This window comes from Micropterus salmoides, unplaced genomic scaffold (genome assembly GCF_014851395.1).
Source record: "Micropterus salmoides isolate LMB-PRFRI ecotype aquatic unplaced genomic scaffold, ASM1485139v1 Ms_hic_scaffold_6, whole genome shotgun sequence".
Classification (NCBI taxonomy): Eukaryota; Metazoa; Chordata; class Actinopteri; order Centrarchiformes; family Centrarchidae; genus Micropterus; species Micropterus salmoides.
In genome coordinates this window covers 6,119,424-6,136,285 of record NW_024044348.1, presented here as the reverse complement: position 1 = coordinate 6,136,285, position 16,862 = coordinate 6,119,424, and the positions used below count along the sequence as shown (strand labels likewise).

The window sequence follows — 16,862 nt, the reverse complement described above, 5'->3', positions numbered from 1 at the left end:
GAGGAGGATCAATGGGTAGAAAATGGAAATAACAATGCCAGGGTTAGCAAGTTGCGCCCTGCTGGGACTAACCTATACCAAACATGAATATGCTAATGTTACAGCAAAACAGTCCACCATGAATAAGATGGGGGACAGACTAAGGTCACTCCTCACCTCCAGCAGGTGCAGTTGAACAAATAAGCATCCGTTTCTACCAAATGTGTCAATCAACATGACTCGGGTAGACAAAGGTGACGTGTGTCAGCCCCAACCAATAATGGGTTTTTGAGGCTGATACAGATATCAATAACTGAGCTTTAAATATACAGTATCTCACAAAATTGAGAACACCCCTCACATTTTTGTAAATATGGGATCATATCTTTTCATGTGACTGAAGAAATGACACTACAATGTAAAGTAGTGAGAGTACAGCTTGTATAACAGTGTAAATTTGCTTCCCACCTAATGTCTAAACCGCTGGAAAAATGAGTACACCCCTAAGTGAAGATGTCCAAATTGGGCCCAAAGTGTCTCCTCCACCTTCCATTTGAGGACGCCCCACAGATGCTCAATAGGGTTTAGGTCTGGAGACATGTTTGGCCGGTCCATCACCTTTACCCTCAGCTTCTTTAGCAAGGCAGTAGTTGTCTTGGAAGTATGTTTTTGGGGTCAATATCAATACTGCCCTGCTGCCCAGTTTCTGAAGGGAGGGGATCATGTTTTGCTTCAGAATGTCACAGTACATGTTGGCATTCATGGTTCCCTCAATGAACTGTAGCTCCCCAATGCCGGCAGCCCCAGACAATGATACTCCCACCACCATGCTTGACTGTAGGCAAGAGAAACTCACTTGGTTACCACACACGCTTGACACCATCTGAACCAAATACATTTATCTTGGTCTCATCAGACCACAGTACATGGTTCCAGTAATCCATGTCCTTAGTCTGCTTGTCTTCAGTAAACTGTTTGCGGGCTGTCTTGTGAAACATCTTTAGAAGAGGCTTCCTTCTGGGACGACAGCCATGTAGACCAATAATATGCAGTGTGCGGCATATGGTCTGAGCACTGACGGGCTGACCCCCCCCCCTTAAAACTCTGCAGCAACTTCTTTGGTCGACAATGGCGAGGCCTGTTCTGAGTGGAGGCCTGTCCTGTTGAACCGCTGTATGGTCTTGGCCACCGTGCTGCAGCTCAGTTTCAGGGTCTTGGCAATCTTCTTATAGCCTAGACCATTTTTACGTAGAGCAACAATTCATTTTCTTTTCATGAGGTGCCATGTTGAACTGACCAGTATGAGGGAGTGTGAGAGCGAGAACACCAAATTTAACACACTTGCTCCCCATTCACACCTGAGACCTTGTAACACCGAGTCACAAGACACCGGGGAGGGAAAATGGCTAATTGGGCCCAATTTGGACATTTTCATACATCAGTTCATCTGTCCAGCTCCAGACAGTACACGTTAACTATTTCTATCATGATTCATCAAGGACAATGTGTTGCATGCAGCCATTTCAGGTGGTATGAGATACAGGAGCATTGCTGTAGTACAGGAGCATGGTGTTTTCTCATTTTACATCTTTTTACTGCACTTGATGTTGCACCTGCTGAATGCTCCTCTGCAGTCTATTTAAAGGAATAGAGGCTTGAATTTCAAATGAAGCCATTTGTTGAGCCTCCTGTACACCTAATCTTTCATTTACAGATTCTGCACTCCATGTCAGTGACATTTATGCTAACAAGTGCGCGCCACCATTTAAGCACAAAAGGTAATCGTAAAAAATAAAATTAAAAAATGCACTTCAATGTCATATTTCATTACAGATATCAAGGTAAGTACTGGGATCATAATTCCCAGGCTTCAACCTGGCTACCATCCTCACTCTGTGTACAGTATTAGCACAGGGAAGTGCTAACGCAGAGAGCCCTGTGGGAATTAACACCATGTCTCCAGGAAACCTGATCTCACCTACCTGCCTGCCTCCGCTCCCAGACTGATCTTTTAATTCCCTTGTTGGCAGAAAACCGTTCTTAAGGTTGGTGTTTTGCCTTCAAGGCAGACAAAATGATTTGTACAAAACATTTCTTTTCCAGTGGGACTTCTTTTTATTTGCCAACTTGTTAACTTAAGAGTCTGGTAGTTTTAATGTAGTGACGTGTTTAGTCTCTACTGATAAGCGCCCATTTCTGTCTGAATGATGGGAAAAAAGGCAAGACAATGGGGAGCAATCATTTACCCTTTTAAACCAAGTGAACCACACAACAGCAGCAGCAGAATAATGTGAAAATCAGACAATTAACTAGTGGGCCCTTGACTTGATGCACAGTGCATGTGAATGCAGGTCCATCCACTGCTCAAAAACTGCTACACATTTACATTATCAAGTTTTATTATGATATTTTAATTGGCTGGCATTAGTTATTGGTTTATAGATACACAGATACAGATTTTCTCATAAATCAGAATTTATTGGAGTTGCATTTTAAATGTGGAAAGAAAGAAATAGGAGTCCAATGGGATGCCCATGTTGCTGCATCTCTGGCGGATGTATAAAAAAAAAAACAAAAAAAACACCTCCAGGTTCCCAAAAGCTCCCAAAGCCCCATTTCAGCTTTTTCTAAATAAATATTAGCAATTATATGTGTGTTTGTTTTTTACGGTACAGTGCTTCACACTTCATGTTCTTGCACTTTATGCACTTGTATGTCTATATTACTGTAACAATTTTCTTGCTTAAGTACTCAGTACTTTCTTCTGAATCTCAAACAGCGATACCAGTGGAGCTGTACTTGCAACTTCCCGATCAACCAGTTCAGTCTGAGCGCCTGTCCAGCTCTCAAAGGGGTCAATCAATCTTCAAAGCTACTCCACTACCCCTGATTGAACCAAACTTTATTTACCAAATTATTCAATTTCCCACAGAGAAAAGGCACCAACAACTGAACTGAGTGAAATGTGTTTTTGTGCACCGTGTTCTGACTTTGCTAAGAGCTATAAATCTCACTTCACATGATGGGATCGCCCAAATTCATCTCGTCTCACACCAGATGCCACCCACCAACTGAGGACACATCCTTCCTTTCTCCCTGCAGACAATACTCTGAGCTTACAGCTAATTAGTGTTTGTGGATGGTATTCCCTGGGAACAAGTAATCCTGTTCTCAGTGGTTCTGCATGCAAATCTATAGCAGCTTTTCATTTCTAGTAAAGTGTCTCTTTTGGGGAGACATTGCATAAAAAATGGCAACCACGCTGTGCTGTGACCTTCAAGCTAACACAATATCCTGCTTTTTTTCAAAGAATTCTTCACTTCACTGAAACATCAGCTCTTTTTGTTACTCAAATATGAAGTTTGTGGCATAATCTGAAGGACTGGGTATCAAATCTCAACACTTTTTGTGTACACTTATAACTTTGTCTGTAGCGGAAAGCAAACAAAAAATTCAAAACTTGGCACAGAATTCTTGATCAAATTCTAAATATTCTTAATTGAATCGCTCTTAATTTTGTGTATTTTTGGAGTAATTTATTATTAATTTAAGCAAAGGTCAGTGGTGGCCCAAAGGAAGAGAAGCGAGCTTGTGACTGGGAGGTCGCCGGTTCAATCCCTGGACCGGCAGGATAAAATCTAGGTGTGGAAAAGTAAACCAAGCAGTGCTTGCTCATTTACCACCACTGAGATGCCCTTGAGCAAGGCCCATAACCCCAACAGCTCCAGTGGAGCTGCTTAGTGGGCTGTGGTTGTACTGGGCAGCTTCCAGGTGTGAATGTAATCAGGGCCTTCCTGCGAAAGAGAGGCTTCCTCTCAGTGAAGCTCCTCTGAATAAATAAAGGTTAAAAAAAAAAAAAAAAAACTGTACAACAGAAGCACATGAGCTCATTTTGTTGATTGTTTTTATAGAAAAGAGTGTTTAAACATATATTAAGCGAAGTACAGAAAAGGGTATTGGTTTATTTTCTTTACTGAAACAACGGCATTCAGGACAGTAAAATAAATAATATTATGCTTTAAATACACAGCAACTATTAACTGAATTCAAAGATGTGATTTTAGTGGGCTTGAACATCACAGTATAAATATTTCTATGTCAACAAATCTCAACCAAAGCTAGAAACAAAACAGCTTAGTTTATTCTTTACTGATATCCTTAAATGAAATACAGCTGCTGGGTGATGTATTTGTATATGCACTGGGTTATATATTGACCACATGTGTTCACATTATCTCCAGCAGCTTCAACAGTTTAACAACAAGAAAAGATTTCAGTATCATGCATGCACAGTATGCATCCCTCAGAACCAAGTAGCAGGGGCTTATTTCTAGACCTGCTATGCTCCATCAGTCAAGAACCATCCAGAAATAGACAGAAAGAGCCATTTTAACACTCACAGGAGCAGGAAATAAACCAGTGGCTGTCACTCGTTTTTAGCATTTACATCTCTTGCTCTTTTGCTCTTCTATGCTCTCACCATCTCCATTACTCCCTCCAACTGCAAATATAAACCACAGCTGAATACAACGAGTTGGTAAGCTCCTGCAGACTTCAACTTCCACATTAAAACGCGTCAACTTGTAGTGTGCATCACTGCTGTCGTCTCTGCTACGGCTTCATCACAAAACAGCTCCAGTAAAGCAGTGAACATAGTATTATTTTATCTTTACAAGAACTAGTTTCACTGTTGGACTGCTAAATGCGATTCTCTCCAGGGGCATCTAGTGGCTGTTTCACCATGCTAAAAGTTCCTAGGCCAGTTAGTTAGTCTGCATAAGTATCTTAGTTTTGATTCATGTTCCAGTAATTTAATTCCAACTTTCTTGTGAAAACCGAATGTACTCACAAGACAAGGGAAACAGAGAAGGAGGGTTTATTTAATACAACATCATAACCGTCATTGGCAGGGGATTCTCCTTCAAGGTTACATCTCAGACCAGTACCATTACTTGACTTTTCCGAATACATACATCACAATAAGTACGCGTTGTTACACGTTCTCACAGGTTCTGTTATGTGGTCATATTTCAACCCAAACAAGACTTCTCTGCATCTTAATATTAACAAGTTGTTCCTCAACTTCTTTAACCACGTGCAGTAAAGTAAACTGCCTTACCGCACCTCACCTGTCGTAAATAATAAAAATATATGGACCTGCATTCTAGCACTTACAAAATAATAGGAATATAAACATGACCATAACCTAGTCCATATAAAATAATCAAAGAATACAAACGCTGTTGTAATAACAAAATGTACCAAATACAAATATGTGCTTAAGTGGCTCTTACACATAGTTTCTGGCAATAAAAACTGCAGAATGAAAACTTGGAACAAACCTCGGACAGCGGACTCCAACATCAGACTTCCCACTCACTACCAAAGAAACAGTCTTGATAAAACCTCCAGTTCAGGCATTTGATTTAATGTGTGCTGTTGTGCAGAATAAGTTAAGGAGAACGCTACATTGAAATATACTAAAATTCCTCAAGCATGACAGGGTTGAGCACTCATATCCTGTAACTGACAGCTCTATGAAGTGGGACTCTCATTTGCCGACTTTGTTTGTGTTCACCAAATTACGCAAGATGAGAATAACTGTGCCTCAGGTACTATAAACGCCACTGCCACTGGAGGCGACATTTGGTGTCAATTATAGATGGACAGCAGGCATTAACCCTGAGGCTGGAGTCAGGGTAAGAGTGTCCTCAGCAGACACCGTCTAGCTGTCTGTCCTTTGATCTTTTACTAACCGCTGTAAATCCTCTTCTTTGACCTGCACAAGACAGCCCAGTCCAGCTCCCTATGCAAATCGGCCCATGCCTTTTGGCTCTCGCGTGCCAGAAAACAGTACTTTCATCTAAAGTATGACTCTTTTCGTCTCTGGCATTCCAATAGGGCGCCCTTCTGCCCTCTGAACATGAATAGACACAGCAATGAGACAGAACACAAACATCCCGTCCATCATGCGCACAACAACAGGATCTGGCCATGAGAAATCACATGATATGTAAAGAGACTAACACTTGAATGAATAGAGGGGGGAAAAAAAGCAGAGCAGGCAGAGGATTTATGGGATTACAGTGTAGGTTACCTTTCTGGTATGTGGAGCTGCGGTTTGGAAATCACAGGCTTGGGAGTATTTTTGTCACACATATGATTTGACCAGACTTGCCTGTCCCGCTGCTTGACACAACTAAACGATGCAGAGGGGAATTTTAGGGGAAGTAAACCTTCAGGAGTGTCAAACCCCGATGTCACCGCTTATGATTGACGTCTAACGTCAGACAGCAGCAGGGGACTCCATGTTTGTCCCATTCTTCAGCTCAGATTCCTCACCTAGCACTGACAGACAAATCTGCACTGATGCATCACAAATATAAATGAACGCATTCCCCAAACTTACCCATGAGTTACATTTGCAAGCCTGCATCTCTTTCCCAGTGATGAACTCTCTGCCTTTTGCCAAAAACCATAATAATCAATGACATGTCTGGACTGCAAATGCTTCACAAAACAAGACATGAAATGACTCTCTCTGCACCGTTTGTGCCACTGCCTGAAAGCAAGGTTAAGTGAGACAAAAGTACAAGCTGAACAACATAAAATAAGGCAAGGCGGTGTGCAAGGGTAACCTTAGTGTTTTGGGGTTATTTTTAGCGCTAAACGCCCGAACGCTAGTGGCAAAAATAAAACAAGACATATATCATCGGATGAACGGAGGTTTAATGCTGGTGTGAACGGTGTTTGGTTTGCATCATGTCACACACAGCACAGGTGACTGAAAACATTAAAGAATTGGCGTTGATTGCGAACAACCTGTGGCGCATGACGCTAACTTATCTTCAGGAATGAACCGGCGAAGAAGGCAGCGTGGTGGGGGTCAAACGGGGCAGACTAGTCGTTAACGACGGTTAAGTCACACGGATAAAAACACAAAACAAATGTAAACACGTTAGAGAACACAGGTGAGGTGACAGAGCTAGCATAAGGGGGTTTCTAGCCTCCTGTGGCACAGTAACAGCCTGGCAGCTGTTCGGTAAATCCCTCACCAGGCTGTCAGTCTCTGTAACGGTTCATCATTTCGTACTTACCCCGCTTGTGGACGTCAAAATTAGTCCTCACACAACTTCAGCCGGTGTCGTCTACCGGTGTTGTTTCATTACAGCGCCGTCGGGGGGAAAAGAAAAGGTGAGGACGACCTGCGCCGGTGTTGTTTTTGTTTTTGTTTTTCTCTCTCTACGAGTCTAACCGTTAGCTGTCCAACCGAGCGAGGCTTCTTCTCTCTTCTCTATCTGTCAGTCACTGTGCCGAGCCGGCTGTCCGCTCCGCCGCCATCTTGGTTGTGATGCGAGTCCGCGCCGCGCGCACACACACACACACACATCACATCACATCACATCACATCATCACAGCCAGCCTCTCCCAACAGGAAGGATCTCATTTAATCTACCTGATGCTGACTGTGCTCGCAATTAATCTACTCATTTATACTAATGCTTTATTAGTTTTATGAAACTTGCCTAATTCTGAGCTTGATTACTTAAATAAAGGTGTGCCATTACACAATACAGTTTGTTATTTAAAAAAAAAAAGCAACAAGATTAATTCACCTTGGAGTTTGAATCCACAAATACATTTTTCATATTTTGCAATTAATGCCCCTGAAGGCAAGACAAGGCAAGTTTATTTGTATAGCACATTTCAGCAACAAAAAAGCAACAGAAGGAAAGATGAAAAAAATTAAAACAATTTACCTGATCGACCTATTTATTCATCCATAGATACAAATGATCAGGCTTTTTACCTGCCATTGTTTGCTTAATTTAAGATCATCTACTTCCTCAGTTGTTTTGTACGGAGTTCATCAAGGGTCAAAATTACATGAGTTAAAAACGGAAGGTTTTTTTGCAGTAAATTTTGACATTAATGATTAAAAGTTATCTTGAAATTTTGCGGTTAATTTTTCTTCCATGATAGCTTATTTATTTTAGGTGTGCTCATAAGTGGAATTCATTCCAGTGACACTGTTTCAAACTGTCCCATTTCATCATAAAACTGGATGCACTCCAAAACCTATCTGGCACAGTCTAGATTAATACACTTCTATTTTTGAATCCACAAATACATTTTTCATAATTTGCAATTAATGTCATAAATTTCCCCTGAAGATAAACTGGCTCCTCGGTTGTCCTGAATGGAGTTCATCAAGGGCCAAAATCACATGAAATAAAAACATGGTGCACTAATGATACCATCAATGGCCTATGTATACCAATATGTATTTACTTTATATAGTTTATATGCAGTAAATTGTGAAGCAACTCCAGTATCTGCTGCTATTTGATTTTCAGTTGATGGAGATTCAGCATATACCTGCTGCCCTCAGCATATACCCACTGCAGCTTGTTGTAGAGTTTTTCTGCCCACAAGTGACCAAACATCTGCAGCTTTAACTATAATCATTTTGGCTCTGGATTACAACAACAAAGCTTCTTTAAACAACAATTGTCAAATTTGCTTCCACTCACATCTTTGCATTAACTTTATTTAACACATGGTGGCTCCGCTTTAATCTTGAGAAGCTGAAAAGCTGCAGTCTCCATTCATTCAAATTTCTGGCTAAACTGATGCTTAGTGTGACCCTTTTCTCTCTCTCTCACCTGCCATTCAACGGTCTTGTGCAGAGTTTTGCATGCATGCCGTGCTGCCGACAACTGCATGCACGTTCAAGAAGCCGGCTATCTTAAAACCGGCTATTTAAAAACGATAAAATATTCTTTGAGTGGTTAATCAACAGTAATAAATTACCCAAAAGTCCCGTGAGGTTTACAGGTTACAACTTTAAACGTTGAAATGTATATTGTAATAGGCTGTATATTAACTTCTTGGGAGAAAACTGGTAATTCTATGTAAAATCAGACGTTGAGCACCCCCATATCGTCAAAATGGCATGATCCTTGTTTCGCAGCGAAGCTTCGACTGTGAGATAGACAGTCGAATCAGGCTCCGCCCATCGAAGCATCGACTCTTTGACTATTCGGGGTCAGTCCTAGCGAACTTGTTTAGCAAGTTCAGTAATTTGTCAGGCTGTACTCCTGACATCAGTAGCACTGTAGATGCAATTCTGCTGCTCCAGGATCAGTGCTGACGGCTGCATTTTGTTTTGCAATGCACAGTTTTATGTGTCAGGCTTAGAGTGAGCAAAGTTTCAGCTAATTTCTCAGATAACTGTGTGTAGTGCAACTTCATTTCAACATGCATACAGACTACATGCATGATGATGTAAAATGTATGATGAAAATGAGTTATTCCAGGCTACAATAATTGTACAAAGGACTCAGAAGTGTTTGACACATCGCATCTCAGCTCAATTGATTATATTGAGGCAGAAAATAGGAAATAGTGAAATAGGTTTCTACTTGACACTGGAGGACATTTCTGAATGTCATTGAGATCATTAGTGAAGAGTGAATTGCATTTTCATCATCAGGGAGCAAAAGGATGGTTTTGGAATGCATCCTAATACTCCTTATAAAAAAAAACTATCATTGTGACTTTTGAAGCTGTGCCATGGTGGGAAATGTGCTTGTGCCTCTTCTTGTTGGCTCCCAGTGTTTCATCATGCACTGTAGAATGAGACCTGTGTTACAATGATTTAACAATCTGCCTGATCTTGTTTGCATTAATAGAGGTAAGAGAAAGTATTAGAAAGAACATGTTAGTGTTCAAGACATCAGGCCAAGACACAAGGTTTGATCCATTTTCCAACAGCGAGAAAAAACACAAAAATGATTGGCAATAGCTTGAGAGGCTTTATGAAAGTATGAGGAGTTATATCTTGATTAAGTTAAAAATTACTATTTTTATCATTGAAATGCTGCATGATCACATCACACAAAAACAACTATAAACCATTATTTTTCCCAAGATACCAAACTAATTTTGCAAAGAATAAAACAATAACACATTGGAAACAAAAAAAAAGCGAGGATATGAAATACGATCTCTGGTTGAGAACCTCGTGGGGCTTAGTAAAATCTTCTCGCTCCAGGACACAAGTAAAAACATCAAAAAGATAAAATAGCAAAGAAAAAGCAGACCAAGCAGAAAGGGTGAGAAATGGAACAAAAAAATAAATGCATGAATCACAAGAAAGCAATAGAAATGCCCATAATCCTGAGGGTGTGATGAAGATAACACCACAAAGAGAAGTTTGAAAAACAAGTACTCTGTTTTATGTTTCTGTTCTTTTTTATCTCTTTATTTTATGGTCCTGACTAACACCTGAGAAAAACATGTCTCTCTCTAGCTGCTAAATGCTCCTCCATATTCACCAGCCACTCGCTAACTGTGTCTGTCTGCTGTTTGGTGCTGAGCAGCTGCAGTTGCATGGGGTTTATCACAGCTGTGTTGTTTCCCACTAAAAGAGGCTAAAAAAAAGCTCGAAGAGCTGGGGATGATTCTCTGCGTGTTCATCATTGTGTACATCTGTGGAAAAGGCAGTGTGTGTAAACAAGGTGACTGGATAACTGTTTGTATTGTTTGACAGACTAAGAATTGCATTATGAAATGGAACAGCCATTGTCAAAATGAAAAACGCTTGGATGACATTAACGACATGCCATAAACTTTGTTACTGTGAAAAGAAGCTGGAGGAAATAACATTTCCTAAGGTTAAGCTGAGTTTGAAAAGTATGTATTGCATCTTTTGGTAAATTCCTGGCAAAAAATACGTATTTTACCTGTATTTACAGTATTTAAATTATTTTCTTTTTCACGGTGTCTATTTTATTAATTTCATACTGAACACTTTGGGTCTCCATAGATTTCTTTAAATAAGTCTTGTTTGTTAACATGATGATGTACTCCCACTTTGTATAGTCATTTGATTCATTGTCAATACAAACTTGAAAAATTTGGAGCTTTAAATGTCCAGGCAAAAGCTTTGTCCAGATACGATAAAGCAAAGGCTTATTTGTCCAACCTCCTGATATACTGTAGTGGTCATAAATAAGAAAGCAGTGTGTGTGACTCATTTGAAGTAAGTGCTTAGTGCCCTCTTTCTGCTGTTTGCGGACATGAACTGAAAGGGGAAAAACCCAAGCAATCTCAAAAAGCACCTGAAATGCCCACATAACTTTGTGTTCAAAAATGTCAAAGAGAGATATCCAACAGAGGGCCGACAATACCTGAAAAGCAGTTTGCCAGCAGAATGTATCACTTTGCTTCAATACAGCTGCTGTAGAGGCAACAATTTTCAAAGTAGTTGTTGAGTTAGAGATGTCGAATAAATAAAATACCTGTATTTAAGGTCTGCTGGGCCCAAAATTCAAAATTTGCTGAAACAATGCTTTTGCCTCTTTAAAAGCTGAGCAATCTAAACACGTTTTCAAGCACTTTGTATGAACTCTCACTTTGTAAATAGAGAGTATTGAGTTGACTCTGGTTGTTCCTTTGGACTGTTTGCATGTTGTCCGCCGGTTCAAAGACACAGTGCAGGTGGACTGGTGACTGGTGGCATGTAATGTGTTCCCGTTTTCCTGCCTTCCCCTCGGTGCATAATGGGATTGGCTCTTGCTTTCTGTGTGCAAATAAGTGTGAATTGGAAAGTAATAAATGAGATGTGAGCTGAGACTTTTTCCTAGCAGCTTCCAAGTCCTGATCTGTACTGAATTATTTCATTGATTGTGAGTGACACTTCACTTATAGGCTGTTTGCTTTTTCAGGATGAATAAATCCAGTTTCAACTTCACTTTGTGTTGAACGGCAGAATATATGATGAAACTGGTAGAAACAGGCCCGCCATGAGTAGGTGTGAGGTTTGTTCTGTGTCAGTGGGGGTGGAGAGCTGGCAAAGTATTCCCACACAGTCATGCAGACTCATAACTTCTTTAAATGGATGCACCAAAACTGACAAACAGCTCTTACAAATGTTTTAAAATGTACGTAGATTTCTTGTTTTCCAGGAGTTGTAAATGCAAAAGTGTGAGTAAATTGGTTAAACTGGTCAAAAAGTGTATGTGTGAAGTCTAGCTGGAGGCTCCTTTTGGAGGCGTGCTCATGTTTCGAATTACTGGGGGGATTGGACCCCCCAAAAGTGGCAAAAACAACAATTCAGGGGGGTCTTTCTTACCTGTAATTGTAAATATTACAATATATTTCCCATACTTATGCCTTATATTTAAGAATCTTGAAATACGATTTCAGACACCCCTTCAGAGTTTCATAATTAGTATTTTTTTTACTTAAAATGAGCTAGCTGAGAGCCCACCCTATCATTTTATTATCACTATGTAATTTTATATTTTATGTAATTGTCACCTAACACTGGTGCTTAGGCATGAGCAGTGAAAATGGGGATTAGTTATTGTAGAGATACATTTTTACATCAATATAGAGTTTATTATTTCATTTGAAGTCTTTTGTGAGTCCTTTCACATTAAACATGGCGTTTATTTTAACTCTGGAATTCCCAAACATTCCCAATTCCCCAACAACAGTGTGTGACTACTGCTTTATTTGACGCAGATTACATCATTCGCAGTCAACATGAGCAAGAGGAAAAGAGATATTTGCTAAAAAAGAGAGAAAGTTGAAACGTTAAACTTGATGAGAATGATAAGAATTAGGAATTAGAGTTGATAATACAGACTGTATTTTATGATAGTGTCTTTGGTTCTGGTTCAGGCAGCTGCATAATGATTGTTTTAATTTGCTGACGGGCTTATTTCCTTATATAATGTGTTCAAATTTAGGGTAAAATTATGGGACAACAATGTGTATTTTCTCTGTAACTTTCAAGACTATTATGCCAAGAGTGCAAGGATATTAGAAATGTTAATGTGGTTTTATTGTTTTTGTCTTAGACATTCACTGCTTTTCAGTAAATGCTTATTATACTAATCTTTATGATTTATTCTTCACTCATGACTCATAACATGTTGAAAATCCCATCCTTTTATCCTTCAAATATCCTTTACTTTGCAAGATTGGGGACAGGCAGGAGTCTTAAATTAGGATATTTAAATCTTAATTTTGTAAGAGCAGGCTGATGAGTTTAAGCAACATTTAACCTTTTAAATTGGCCATTGAATGGAATTCAGTTGTATTCCTTGACATGCCTTATTCTATTCCCTTTTAATCTTAATTCTAGTATAACAAATCTCCATCTAACTCAGCAGGTGAAACATTTGATTTGATTGTTTCTCAGCAGTTTAAATGCCTTAGTCATGTTTCAGTGCTGCCATCTCCTGTACACTGCAGCCAAACACAGTTCTTTCAAATCCAATTTGTTGAATGCAATAGTTTTGTGTGGAATAACATTTTAAATATATTCAGTAATGACTGGTCGACTATAAGGTGGGTGCATATACACCAGCAGTCCAGTTTGTTTTTTTTGAGTTTTTCTTGTAGAATCTGCAAAATGGTTTTCCAAGTTTGTACATTTCAGATAATGTTCCTGCTTCCCATATTGCACCAGTTGTTTTCTGAGTAGATGGCAACTATTTAATTAGCTAAGGCACATTATTTAGCAAAAATGTACATTATAGATATAGACTGATTTGCTTTCCATTGCTCAACAAGGTTGAAACACACTTGGGGAGAGTAATGATCATCTCTGCTCTCTATCGCTCATCAATAGCTTTATAACTCCAACCTGCTGATTACAATGGGCATTCAGATATGGGATGGGAGACAATCGCCTGCATCTGCATTTACGCACAGGTAATGACTTTAATGGGGCTCATAAACACACTAATGACTACAGGGTGTTCGAATGGGACCTCAGGTTTTCATTTCACCCGAATACCAAGTCTGAAGAAAACTCATTACAAGTCATTTTGTACTCTGTATGATCATTACTTTGTGGTTGCACTGATTCCACAGGCCTCAGGGGAAAGGTGTCTGAGGCCCAGTTCCCAACCACATAATAAACGGAAAAAATATCCCCTTGGAGAACAAATCTCACAAATGCCTCTTCAGTAAGGCAGGAAAAGTAATGGAAAGGGGTTGTAAATTAAAACAAAGCAATAAACAACTGAGGCAGCAGGTAATTGCGGCCCAGGAAACATTTGCCTTTTTATTAATTGTAACCACAATTTCACCCTCACCTTAAGCAAGTGATTGTTACCTAGCCCTAATCATAACCATAGTTTATTTGCCATACCTACAATATAGCCATCCGTAGATGTTGTAGAGTGAGTAGAGTGTAAAGTGAGTCTTTTAAAATATTGTCACTGAATTACATTTTCATAGAATTGTCTAAGATTATCGTTATTCTCTGGTGAAAGGTTTACCTAAGTTCTGAAGTCAAACGTGTTTAGAAGGTTATGTTTTATGCATCCTTGAGTTTAATCCCAAATTATTGGATCTGCTTTATTCCATTTTTGGCCACTGGTGGGCAGAGAAACTACAAAACAAGCTGAGAGACCTGCCCATCTTCACCAGAAAAATGCCCATAATTGTTTGAATTAGTTTGCAGCAGCTTATTAAAACCCATATTTTTTAATTTCTTTTAAGCAGCGATCTGTAGTGAGAGAAGGAGTCTGGTGATATAGTAATAAGGCCAACAAAGTCTGTGTAAGGAGCTGGTGGGATGGATGAATGTGTCAAGGAAATTCAGGACATTCATTCAGGTTCAAGTCCTGTGTAAAAGGAAGTTGAAGTTGGCATATTTAAAGTTTTAAGTTAAATTATGTTTCTTACTATCACTTGACTTACATTACAGGACTTACATAATGTCCTTAGTTTAGCTCAAACCACAATCTTTTTCTATACATAATCAAGTGGTTTTGTTGCCAAAACCGGACCAAACTAAAATGGTTTAACAACATTTTCCACGTGATAAATGTACATGTGACATATGTACCTTAAAGTCCGGTATGCCTGCCGCTGGACTGACTTGCCAACGCTCTTAAATTTCATTTTGGGGGAATGGTCACATATTTCATTGTACTTCCCAGTAGATATATATGTGTGTTGTTCTGGGGCACTTGATAATCGACCTGTTTTGTCGTTTAGGTATGAGGACGTGTTGGACAGATACACAACAGTGACATAATACCGTTATAAAGTTGTTATGGCTACCGTATTAGCAAACATGGTACAGCATATTTAGTTTGTTTGGTCTTCCTGAGAAGAATCTCTGGCTCTTTCGCTGCTGAATATTCCACTTTCATCATTTAACTAGCTGCTAGCTTTGTCTGTCTGTAATTTGGTGCTGGTCAGATAATGTACGGTCAGTGTATCAAAGCTTGTTTGCTGAAAACAGCTGCATGTTGCTGGTGGAAACAGTCTTCATCAGCCCACTGAGACCAAACAACCAAAACATTGAGCTAAAAGAGGCCAAAAAGCTCTGTAGAGATGCGGACTTGGTGATAATTTTTTCTGTATGATCAAGGGAGCTTTACATGAGTTTAACCTAATTTTTTCAACAGAATTTTACTTTGCCAAACAGCTACATGTAGGCTAACAAAATACAGCTGACACCAGTGTGCATCCAGACCATGTTTCATGGCTCTGCATGCTTGTGTTAGTGTCACCCGTGTCACCGAGGCCCACACTTCCTCTGTAAAACAAGCTGTGTGCACAGACACAGACTTCCTGGAATTTCTCCTTTCTGCTATTGATTTTCGGTGGGGTTTGCAAATGTTTACATGATGAGCAAGAGACATACAAGCTTTTTCAAGTGATCCCATTCCCTGCTCTCTGCTCCATGCGTTAGAGCCCAGGAGGCAGACAGGATGTGAGCTGGCCGATAAGCTGCAGAGAGACAGAAAGGCTGTCGGAGATTCTCTGATCGTCAGTCTGTCACTGTCTAATAACCTGCATGTAGGGAAAGCTGTTGGGGCTTCTCTTTCATGCTGTTAGACGCTGTTTGAGCAGGGTTGAATTAAAAATTGGTGCAACCAAAATGTTTTCTGTCATCAACGGGTATAGTAGGATATGATGTCATGTTTCAACTAAGAGCTCCCAAAAGTACACAATTAAATTCGCAGTTAATCAATACTCAGTCTGTGGTTTACATTACAACACAGCAAACCAGTAGCTGCCCTTTTAGTTTGTGTCTTCTAATGGTAGCTATCTAAAGTATAATTATGAAAGACTTGGTCAGACCGCCACTCCTCCATGAAGGCTATAGTTGTGTTGAGTACTTGAGTTGAGTACCACTAAATTTTCTGGTAAGCGTGGTGGCTGCTGACACGGCTAGCTGTCAGGAAAGATAGCTTACATCCTATATCAGGTAATCGGTGTGTTTTTAGGGTCATTTGTTCACGGTCTACTGTTCTAAAACTTTAATTCAAGCATGCCGCTTATGTGGAAGTACCTGAGTAAGAGGGGGGGGTACGTTGATTTACATTTATTCATTTAGCTGATGTTTTTATCCAAAGCGATTTACAATTGCTATATATGTCAGAGGTCGCACGCCTCTGGAGCAACTTGAGGTTAAGTGTCTTGCTCAGGGACACAATGGTGTCTCACAGTGGATTCAAACCCGGGTCTCTTACACCCACCTGGCATCTGTCATCATCACCCACAAAAACAGTTCAAGGACAGAGATTGAGGGTAATGAATCAATAAAGTCTTTGATTAAACAAAGTTCATAATTATCAGTTTGTTGGACCTTGTTAGCCTGCTATCCAAGTTATCTGCAGGAATTGATTCTTGCAACCATGTATAAATCCTGCCTGCTTTTGCACAGAATACATTTTGCTAACTGATTCTGTCTAAGGCCTTAAATGTGCCTTTTATCAGCACGTAGATGTTTCAAAGTACACAATGGCTGTTTCGTTCGTTGCATTCAACCCTTAAAGTGCTTAACATGAGGCAAGAAGCTGTACTTCTAGGTGTTGCAGCCAAGTTATGAGGCTGAATTC

The 16,862-nt window shown here is 39.8% G+C and overlaps 1 protein-coding gene across 2 annotated transcripts in view; it reads right to left on the bottom strand.

The window, feature by feature from the left end:
• LOC119889881 (C-myc promoter-binding protein-like) overlaps positions 1 to 7,345 on the bottom strand; it is a 79,266-nt gene extending 71,921 nt beyond the window's left edge. The window contains exon 1 of one of the 2 annotated variants that reach the window (XM_038700782.1): positions 7,077 to 7,345. Coding sequence is in view for 1 of the 2 variants with exons in the window: in XM_038700781.1 (XP_038556709.1) it covers positions 5,322 to 5,343 (22 nt within the window). In the remaining variant the exon portion in view is untranslated. Of the gene's footprint in view, positions 1 to 5,321; positions 5,517 to 7,076 lie in introns of those variants that run through there. The other variant, XM_038700781.1, reaches the window with a different exon arrangement.
• Between the last annotated feature and the right edge of the window lie 9,517 nt (positions 7,346 to 16,862).